At 37.1% G+C, this 11,754-nt stretch overlaps 1 protein-coding gene across 1 annotated transcript in view; it reads right to left on the reverse strand.

Moving 5' to 3' along the window:
• Nucleotides 1-11,248, reverse strand: part of LOC138706504 (sodium/potassium-transporting ATPase subunit beta-2-like) — a 77,825-nt gene extending 66,577 nt beyond the window's left edge. Inside the window, exon 1 of the mRNA XM_069835859.1 lies at nucleotides 11,058-11,248. Within this exon, the coding sequence (XP_069691960.1) occupies nucleotides 11,058-11,190 (133 nt within the window). The 5' untranslated portion in view covers nucleotides 11,191-11,248. The remainder of the gene's footprint in view (nucleotides 1-11,057) is intronic.
• Between the last annotated feature and the right edge of the window lie 506 nt (nucleotides 11,249-11,754).

Raw genomic sequence — 11,754 nt, forward strand, 5'->3', positions numbered from 1 at the left:
ATCCATTCTCTATCATCATATCCCACCTCCCTCAAATCCATTTTAATATTATCTTCCCATCTACGTCTCGGTCTCCCTAAAGGTCTTTTTCCCTCCGGCCTCCCGACTAACATTCTATCGGCTAAGCATTTCTGGATTCGCCCATACGTGCTACATGCCCTGCCCATCTCAAACGTCTGGATTTAATGTTCCTAATTATGTCAGGGGTACAATGCGTGCATTTGTGTTGTGTAACTTTCTCCATTCTCCTGTAACTTCATCCCTCTTAGCCCCAAATATTTTCCCAAGCACCTTATTCTCAAACACCCTTAACCTATGTTCCTCTCTCAAAGTGAGAGTCCAAGTTTGACAACCATAAAGAACAATCGGTAATATAACTGTTTTATAATTTCTTTCAGACTTTTTGACAGCAGACTGGATGATAAAAGCTTCTCAACCGAATAATAACAGGCATTTCCCATATTTATTCTGTATTTAATTTGCTCCCGAGTATCATTTATATTTGTTACTGTTGCTCCAAGATATTAGAACTTCTCCACCTCTTCAAAAGATAAATTTCCAATTTTTATATTTCCATTTCGTACAATATTCTCGTCGCGAGACATAATCATATACTTCGTTTTTTTCGGGATTTACTTCCAAACCTATCTCTTTACTTGCTTCCAGTAAAATTCCCGTGTTTTCACTAATCGTTTGTGGATTTTCTCATTCAATCCTGAACAGATGGAAAAACTATTTTGGACAACTACTAAATATACATAGGCCAAATAGAAATGATCAGGACGAAATTGAAATACAAACTGTTGAGCCATTTATACCCGAACCCTTATGCAATGAAATATATGAAAAAGTGACTGGCCTGAATATTTTACGGAGACAGTGTTCCTTCCAATCCCGAAGAAAAATAATGCCAAGTAATGTAACGAGTTCAAAACTATCAGCCTGATATCGCACTCGGCGAAGATTCTCTTGCGATTACTGAATCGACGTTTATATTCCAAGATGGATGAACAGTTGGAAGAAGAGCAGTTTGGCTTCAGGAAGGGAAAAGGTACGAGAGATGCAATTGGACTGCTACAGACAATTGGCGAAAGATACCTAGAGAAGAATAAAAAAGTGTATGTAGTATTTGTGGACCTGGAAAAGGCTTTTGACAGAGTGGATTGGAATAAACTGATGGGGATCCTAAAGAAAATTGGTTCACTCACTCTTTCTAGCACAGCTTCATTTCTTATTTTGTCTGGCCATTTCATACTCTCCATTCTTCTCGTATCCACTTTTCAAATGCTTCTAGCCGTTTCTCTTCACTTAGTCGTAATGTCCATGTTTCTGCCCGTACAATGTCACACAAAGCACTTCATAGTCTTTTTCTTAATTATTTTTCCAAAGATCCGCAGAAGATGCTCCTTTTCCCATTAAAAGCTTCCTTTGCCATTGCTACCCAGTACCCATGCCACTAATATGAAGAAGAATCAAATCTCAGATGTCCAACATAAGACAAGTTAGTGCGAAATTCTGGACCAGCCAAATCCAACATTTAGGGACTCCATATCATCATCATCATCATCATCATCATCATCATCATTATCATCATCATCATCAGGGAGGGCAGTTACTGTACAGTGGGCTCAATTGGTCCAGTTGTGAAGACCAGTGGTTTCTACAGTTAAATTTATCTTTTCTTGTTTTTTATTACGCAGCCGATTAAAAAACCTCTATCCACATTAAACACCGTAAAATTTTTAAACATATACTTAGGAAGTGAACTTAAAAATATGGCATGATTCACTGTAGATAATACTGGGAACAAGTACTGGTGAAAATTGGATGGATGGGATAAGAAATTAAGATACAAATGAAGTCTTCGTCATAAGAAACAAATTAATGATGGTATACTTTAACAAAATAATTGAATGGAATGCCTGTAATAAGAATGCTTAAAAACAGAATGGTAAAAAGTTCACGTGACATGTCACGAAAAGGAAGTAAAAATGTTGGTCGTTGTAGGAAGAGATAATGCTAGTGACTTAATTTAAAATAGACCCTAACTGTTTACTGATAAATTTATCATGTCTTCAGAAAGGTTTAAACTAAGTCCATATTTCCAGCTCTTTTACCTAAATTGGGCATATGTAGTGGATCTTCTGATATTGGGGTTGTCAGAACGCGGACCTACGTACAAGATAACACATATTTGCAACTAACAGAAATGGGTGTGACTATGTTGCAGACACGGCCGTGGCTTTTTACGTGAATGCGTCTGGCTTAAATCAACAGATCTAGAGATCTTTCGTTTGGCACCAAAATCAGCGCGCCAGCGTAACCGAGTTGCGAGATCACTGCCCGTAAATTTTCATCCACACCCAAAATGGGCGCCAGTGACGATCTTTCATTTGACACCAAAATCAGTGCGCTAGCATATTAGAGTAGCGAGATATACTGCCTGGAAATTTTCGTCTACACCTAAAATGGCCGCTAGATGTCCTTTACAATGGGATTCGTTGCTTGCATTTCCTCTGGACTTTTCGAAGAGTATCGGCCCACATCTGAAGATATAAATTCATCTATAACGTAGTTTTGATTTATCAATATTTCGCAAAGTTCTCTTTTTATGACTTAAATCGATCGATCTAGACGAGATCTTTTGTTTGGTACCAAAATCAGACCGCTAGCATATCGGAATCGCGAGATATACTGCCCAGAAATTTTCGCTCAAGCCCAAAATAGCTGCCAATCGCTAAATCGACTATCTGGATGAGATATTTTGTTCGGCACCAAATTCAGCACGGTAGCACATCGGAGTCACTTAGATATTATATAGCACGGAAATGGTCGTCCATGCCAAAAATACTCGCCAGTCAACATGAGCTTCCACCCGCAACTCGCGCATGCGCTGATTCAACTTACGGTCATGCTCGCATCGTAGTGAAAATACCCGATCGAATGAGACCACATTTATTTCAATCGTATTTTTAGTCACGCAGTTATAGTGTCGGAATGGATCACATTCCAGACGTTACAATGACTTAACGTTACATAGACTTTTCCGTTCCGGTACCCCATATATTTTACATAACTCTTCTCCAAATTACTTATCTTCACACTTTCAGTTCCTAACTACTTCACGAAATCAGCATCAATCTCTCCTTTCTATTCCTCGTCACAGAACTTTCCTATACTCATCCTCCTATACTGTATCATTGCCTCGCCTTTGGAATACGTTACCTAGTGACGTCAGGGATTGCCGGACACTGTCACAGTTTAAAAGTAAATTAGAAAAGTATATTTTATCTCACGAAATCCGTTTCTGTGAAGTTGCTAGATTTATGCCGAAGTTTTTATCTTTAGTATTTTGGCAATAATTTCCTTTTGTTAGATTAACCCTTTCTCTTGTCTTTGTGCCAGGATACTAGAACAGCCAATTGCCCCTTAGTTAATAACAATGATGCTGAGTGACATTATTATTTTGTGTCTGTATTTGTTGTATATGTTTTCACTTTTTGTTTGTTCTTTTTTTTTTTGCATCATTTAATATGTTAGACTAATTTTTATTATTTTCAATTTGTATTTGTACTGTATGTTCAGTTGTTTTTTTATGTCATATTCATTCTGTAACTCGTTACTACTATAGATTAATTGCATTGATGTATAATTTTTCTTGTAGTTGTATTGTTTTTCTGGTGGTGTGAAAGAGAAGGCCTGGTGGCCTTAACTCCACCAGAATAAATAAATAAATAAATAAATAATGAATTAATAAATAAGAAAATGAATTAATAAATAAAAAATGAATTAATAAATAACAATGAATTAATAAATAAAAATAATAAATGAATAAATATTTAAATAAATTAATATTTAAATATTTAAATAAATACATATTTAGATAAATAAATAAATAAATATTTAGATAAATAAATAAATAAATAAATAAATCGCTTTGATTTAAAGACCAAGCACTTTGGATGAACTGAAGGATCGCATTCGCCATGTCCTCACTGATGTACACAACAGTTTCTGTTGAAGTCAGTCGAGGCTAACCCCAAGAGATTGGAAACACTGGTGAAAAATACAGGTGCATATGTGGAGTTTTAATTTTAATTGAAGATGATTTCTACCATTTCACATCCCACAACAGGACTTGTTACATTACAATAGACAAATTATTAAGAGAGTTATTAGCGACTTTTAATAGGGAGTTACTTTTGGCCCGCTCTGTATTTCGACAGCAACCCAGTTACATTAATTTTACGAGTTAATTCGGCAAGATATTTAAAAGCCATACACCTTTTATCTGGTGAAATTTCCAGTTCGTATAACGAGAAAGTAAAATGAGAGAGAGAGCGAAAGAGACAGATCCCTGTGTGTCTGTACGGCGTGTGGGCGAACACTTTTATCTTTTTCTTTATGGAAGGTTTTTCATACTGTCATGTTTTTACACTACGCTTGTATTTGTAGTTTCTTTTTCGTTCAATGTTAGACACTCCGTAGACATCACGTGCCGTAAATTAAACACGACTACTATGTTCATTATATTATGTAATATGTCTATAAATTATTTTTGATTCGGTCGTTATCGGAGATTTAGTAATTCCCATGCTTATCATTGTGTTGAAATGTGACACGTTCAACCCGAGCGAAAGCGGCAGAGTTTGAAGGGTATACTGAAGTGAAATGACTTTTTCGCGATTTTTTTTTTACTCATGGAAAATATCGTCGGTTTGCAAGCAAAACACATTAAGTCAAAAATATTACTTGTGAAAAAAAGGTGTAATATATGTACGTAATATATAATATACGCAATATATGTGTATGAACTTAAAATTGCAAAATGAAATACACATAAAGAGAAACAAGTTAATAAAAATTAAATTTTGAGGGATCAATTCTGCCAAGAACTTTCAAACGCCTTTTCCTCGGAAGTAATATTTTTGACTTAGCGTGTTTTGTTTGTAAACCACCGATATATCGACGTTTACAGATGCCTCTCGCAAAAATTGAGACTCGGACCCCTTAGAACACTTGTTTTGGCAGCCATTTTTAAGGTGTGCGCGCTTTAAACCCCATCTGCAGTCTCTGCTGTTTAACTCTATTTTTCTCGGTTTTTAGTTTTTGCATTTCTGCCCACAAATATTTTGTAAACACAAAGCTCTAAGTACGATGCAATCTAGTCTATAACCGATACTTTTTTTTCTGTCCTACTGATTCTAAACTCGAATTCATTCCCGGCGTTTACTGTATAGGACTTTGCGCATCAATTTGGAAGTCTTTTGTTGTTGTTGTTTTTTTTTTCAAGAAAATATCAACCATGCTATACCTGGTAAAGTTTATCTTGTCTCAGTAAGACGAAGTAAGACATATCTCCTTTCTCTCTCTTTTCACAGTGAGACAAGATACATCACACAGACTTTAATAGCGACTGGCCCATTCTCAAATTGTCCCTACCAATTTCCAATCGATTGATTCGAGTGTGTTACTCGTAACAATGCTGTCAGTACTCTGCTATAGTACCAACACATTTTTAATTCGTTTATTTAACTACGCTGTATCAACTACTAGGCTATTTAGCGTGATGGTGATGGCGAGATGGTATTTGGCGGGTTGAGGCAGAGGATTCGCCATGGATTACCTGAAATTCGTCTTTTCATTTTTTTATTTTACTAGGTTATTTTACGACGCTTAATCAACATCTTAGGTTATTTAGCGTCTGAATGAAATGAAGGTGATAATGCCGGTGAAATGAGTCCGGGGTCCAACACCGAAAGTTACGCAGCATTTGCTCATATTAGGTTGAGGGAAAACCCCGGAAAAAACCTCAACCACGTAACTTGCCCCGACAGGGGATTCGAATCCGGGCCACCTGGTTTCGCGGCCAGACGCGCTAACCGTTACTCCACAGGTGTGGACGAAATTCGTCTTACAGATGGGGAAAAACTCGGGGGGAGGGAGGGAACCCCAAGCAGGTCATCAGCCCATGCGGGAATCGAACCCACACTTGAGAGCAGCCACGGATTAGCAGCAGAGAAACGCGCTACCAACTGAGCTATGCCGGTGCCTCCATTAACACATGAACACAAAACAAATTAAACGTAGTTTAGAACAGTCATAACAGAAAGAATCGCCGTCATTCTCTATTCTGAAATAATCATGAGCTTGAAGGCTTTCCTCAGTATAACTAACGGTAGCCTTCTCAATTGAAAAAAGAGATTAGATCTTGTATGACGCTCTACTGGATATGAAATCTGTATAGTGTGTAAGTGGTTACGAAACATGGAAAAGCTTGCACAACCAAATCCCTGTTTTTATCCAGGATTACCGATGGAATTGCATTTTCCAGTTACATGTGTCACCTTAAATATTTGTTTTGTTAATTTTAAAAATAAAATCCTAAATATAGCTAAATAGAATGTGCAACAGATGTCCCCTGGAAGTAGTTAGAAAAGTTGCAGTGTTAAATAACTCTTTTTTTCTTTAATTTGTATCTATGATTAGTAGGACCCGGATTTCCATGCGAATGCATGTTTTTATATAACGTCGTTGTTCCTGCAATAACTTCTATGTGACATATTTATCGATATTCAGATTTTTTCTCTACTAAATAACTCAAATAGTGGTACAGCAAATAATAAAATTTCCTATATGTAATTGTATTTCTTTGTTTCGAAAATGTAAGAATTCACAGTCTCCTATGTACGGCTGCCATAGGATGAATAAGTGTGTTTTTCTTCCTACTGAAAACTTTTATATTTTGCACATAGAAGGTATTGCAGGAACAACGACGATAAGCTGGTTACACGTCTCAAACTTTGCAATTATTCGTTTTATAACATCGATTTCACATAACCGTATTTTTTAGTGCTTACTTGTAAGTTTTGGCCATTTTTGGGAATAAATTAATTTATAATGTATATTTGAATGTTTTAGATTTAATAGCACGCATTTAGACTTTTGTATTGCATAGTATGTCCTTTCTTCTGCCTTTAGTGAATATATTAATTTAACTTGCATAATAGTGCCTTTTATTAATGTTGCTTCGTAGAATCTGGCATTACCACGTTATTTCTCTGTTGAGAAAAAAAAATGAAAAGAAAGCTATCGGTAAAATGGTTTCGTGGCATCCTACCTGACAAGTCTTTGGACTTTCCACTAAACGCTCTCTCTGTTACACTGGAATTTCAACCCCCCAACTCTCGCTCGTAACAAGCCTGAAGTCAAAATACTGAAAGAAAGGAAGACAGAAGCAGCATGCTTGCAAACTGCAATTTAGTATACTTTTGTGTCGAATTGTGAAATGTAGCCTATCTGTTAATGTTAGAAATGCGAAATCTTGTGTGAAAATGGATTGAGAAAAGGAGTTTCTGAAAACGGTCGGTGATGTAGTTTATTGTGATTGTTGTAATAAAGATATAATTATTTTTGTATTCTGGGGTGCGCGATAGCGTCACGGTTAAGGGGTAACGCTGCAAAGTCGGAAGGTCGTGAGTTCGGTTCCCGATAGGGTTATGGTCATGCGGAAATGCAAAATATTTACAATTCGATCTCACTTTGTCCCAAATTTCTTTGCTTAAGTATGCACCTATCACTTCTAGTGATGTAGAAAGATCATTTTGTGCGAGATCGTGCGTATTTGCTTGTTTTCCGCACAGAACCAATACGCGGGAAATGTGGAATACCACATTCAGTATTCCCAACGTAACACACATAACAATTTCCCTCTTCTTACCGCTTAAGCGCGACATTCATTTTACTGCTTTAGGTTTTTAACATATTACTTTTAGAGACGTTTAACATAGTAATAATTATAAATTGGAAACTTACCACTGCAATTTCACCTAAATTGCAATGTTAATTATTGTTTTTAAATATTTGCAAAAATTAAGTAAAGTCTACTACTCCACGAAACTTATTGCATTCCTGATACAAGTAACATTAAGGAAGCCGTGAAAAAATCAACAAGATTCCAGATGCGGATGTTATTACTGCAATATGTTATATAAATAATATTGTTAAAATATTAAAATGAAAAATAAATCATTACATAACCTTACCGTTTGTTTTAAGTTCGCATTTATAGGTTGGGGGAAAAAAAGACAGACGTATATTACGGCCTGCTGGAGTATAGTAAACAAAGAAAACATTTTATAGCAACAATGTTGAAGAAAGATATTTTGGTTTTCCGAAGTTGCCATCATTAAACAGAAACCAACATGGAGATTTCATTGCAACTAATTAGAAATTCGTCTTTCAGGTATGTAATAAACGATCTTCGCACAAAATAATGTACGATACACGAGCGGTATGTTTGTTTTCATGTTCTCAGAAATTAAAAAAAGCTCAACTACGTTTCGCTTTTTCAATCTTTTCCTCGACCATGAAAACGTCAACATACCGCTCTTGTAACGTATATTACTATTCTGTGTTTAAGAACGTGCTTCAGATACACACGAGTCCACACCTGTGGAGTAACGGTCAGCGCGTCTGGCCGCGAAACCAGGTGGCCCGGGTTCGAATCCCGGTCGGGGCAAGTTACCTGGTTGAGGTTTTTTTCCGGGGTTTTCCCTCAATCCAATAAGTGCAAATGCTGGGTAACTTTCGGTGCTGGACCCCGGATTCATTTCACCAGCATTATCGCCTTCATTTCATTCAGACGCTAAATAATCTAGATGTTGATACAGCGTCGTAAAATAACCCAATAAAATAAATAAATACACACAGGAGTTTAAGTGAAAAAAATTGAGAGAAATTAATTATTGTAGTATCTTATTTCAAAATAAAGTAAACATGCAACATAATGTTGAACTCAATTTTGACATACTTTTACCGGTTTTTTTTTTCGCTTCTTTGTGCATGTTTTGTCATATGATAGTGCACGAATACATGCATGTTTTAAGATTTGATATTGCATAGAAATACGAGCTCTAATGAATAGCAACTGTAAACCATTTTGAGTAATACTTGTATATTTCTTACATTCCCTATAATCTTTACCTATATAATGACTTACTAATATTAAATGCAAACGAATCCAAACAGTAATTAGGCTGTGCCCAAATTAAACGTGTAAGCAGTTACGAACTGGTGGATTGATTGGACAACTCAGCATGTTTTTTTTTTTTTTCGGAGTTTACTAATAATTAATAATTGACAAATATCTCAAATACATTTAAGTAATTCTTTTTATGAGAGCAAAAAATCTATATAGGCTTGCAATATAAGAGTACTGAAATAAATATTTGTAAGATTATAAAATACCGACTTACATTCGAACTTGGGATATTCTTTTTTACTATACCTATGCAAAACGCAACATATGTCAGGCGAAAAGTCAAATTCAGTAAGTTTTGGACTTGAGATGTTTGTCAGTTCAGGTTTTCTATTATCAAGTAAAACATGTGGCGCTCTACGTCGTTTTTATCGATAAAGTGTGGCGTTAATAGGCGTATACCAGGGTGAGCCGTAAATAATGTCATTAATTTCAGGGGTTTAGTCTTTGAGTTATTTTAAGGAAAAAAGTTAATTACAATTTTTCTCGTTTTTGCTTCCTTTTCGAGATAAAAATTGTTTTGTATGAAACATTTCATAGCATGTTTTGGGAAAGCCATTGACTGTATTTCCAATATACTCGGTCACTTTAAGAGAGCAGTGTATTATAATAATGAATGACTGAAATAATTTTAATTTTATCCTTTAAATATGCAGAAATTTCATCTGAACAAATGTAACATTTTAAAATTCCTTTTCAGAACGAAAAGTTGCATTTTTGGGATCAAATCTCTGCACATTTAAAGGACAAAACTAAAATTCTTTCAATCATTTATTGTCATAATACACTGTTCTATTAAACTGAGTGAGCATATTGGGAAGTAAATCAATACCTACTTACTGGATTTTAAGGAACCCGGAGGTTCATTGCCGCCCTCACATAAGCCCGCCATTGGTCCCTATCCTGAGCAAGATTAATCCAGTCTCTACCATCATATCCCACCTCCCTCAAATCCATTTTAATATTATCTTTCCATCTACGTCTCGGCCTCCCAAAAGGTCTTTTTCCCTCCGGCCTCCCAACTAACACTCTATATGCATTTCTGGATTCGCCTATACGTGCTACATGCCCTGCCCATCTCAAATGTCTGGATTTTATGTTCCTAATTATGTCAGGTGAAGAATACAATGCGTGCAGCTCTGCTTGTGTAACTTTCTCCATTCTGCTGTAACTTCATCCCTCTTAGCCCCAACTATTTTCCTAAGAACCTTATTCTCAAACACCCTTAATCTCTGTTCCTCTCTCAAAGTGAGAGTCCAAGTTTCACACCCATACAGAAGAACCGGTAATAAACCTGTTTTATAAATTCTAACTGTAAGATTTTTTGACAGCAGACTAGATGACAAAAGCTTCTCAACCGAATAATAACAGGCATTTCTCATATTTATTCTGCGTTTAATTTCCTCCCGAGTATCATTTATATTTGTTACTGTTGCTCCAAGATATTTGAATTTTTCCACCTCTTCGAAGGATAAATCTCCAATTTTTATAGTTCCATTTCGTACAATATTCTAGTCACGAGACATAATCACATACTTAGTCTTTTCGGGATTTACTTCCAACCCTATCAATTAAATCAATAGCTTTCCCAAAACACATTATGAAATATTTTTTATAAATCAATTTTTCTCTCGAAAAAGAAGCAAAGACGAGCAAGATTGTATTAAAGTGTTTGGTTTGAAATATCTCAAAGAATAACCTTCTGAAATGACATTACTTAAGGTTCACCCTGTATATTGTACAAAGACGACTATAATTCGAACTATAATTAGGATGTGCACAAATGCTACCCAAAAACCACCTTTTTCTCTATCACAAATACTGAAGGAGTATATTTTCACCAAAACTTCGTGATGTGTTTCTCGAAATATTGCAGGGTTTTCTTTGAGCTTGGTAATATAGTGAGAAAGTGAGAACTTCGAAAGTTTCTCCATTCGTGTGAACCGCCTCCCAGCGGCCATTGTGCCTCCTGACGCCAACACAAACAACCCGCGCTTGCGGTCGACCTTGCTCCTACCTCGGTTGAATCGAAATCTTCTGTCGCGGGGCCCCCGGGTGTTGGGGTTCTTGGGGCGCTCCTTGCCGTCGCCGCTGCCCTCCAGCTGCATGGCCTCCTCCCCATCCTCGCCGGCGTCGCCGTTCTTGGGCATAAGGCAGGTGTGATCGTACGTCAGACGCGGACAACAGGTAGCACTCTACTGACGAGCTTCAAGGTGAGCCTCGCCAGCGCCACCGCGCCTCGGCGGCTCCTGGCGGAACCGGTTTCCTCCTCGGCAGCAATCAAGGGTTGGAAACTACATTTCCAACTTTTTTAACGAATGGTTTCACAGCGTATATAGGTTCGTTGCTGTAACTTCTGGCAGTAGTTGAAACCTGGCGCCTCGCTCCGAGGTAGCACATCACACCAAACAGTTTATCCCCTTTATCCACCACAGGCTCTCTCTATCCCTATGGCCTAATTACATTATCACCCAATTCCTGACCAACCACGGCTGTTTCCGTACATATCTTCACAGGATCAACAAGGCACCATCTCCCCTATGTAACTGCCCAGAAAAGTCACCTCAGGCAGCAAGACACCTTCTGACAGAATGCTCCTTGTACTCAAGAGACCGGCCTCGTGTTCTAACAACCCAAACGCTGCCCCAGGTACTGAAGTTCCACATCAACACTGTCGCCGTCACAAACTTCATCAGCAACATCTTCCGCACACT

Source organism: Periplaneta americana, chromosome 9, assembly GCF_040183065.1.
Source record: "Periplaneta americana isolate PAMFEO1 chromosome 9, P.americana_PAMFEO1_priV1, whole genome shotgun sequence".
Classification (NCBI taxonomy): domain Eukaryota; kingdom Metazoa; phylum Arthropoda; class Insecta; order Blattodea; family Blattidae; genus Periplaneta; species Periplaneta americana.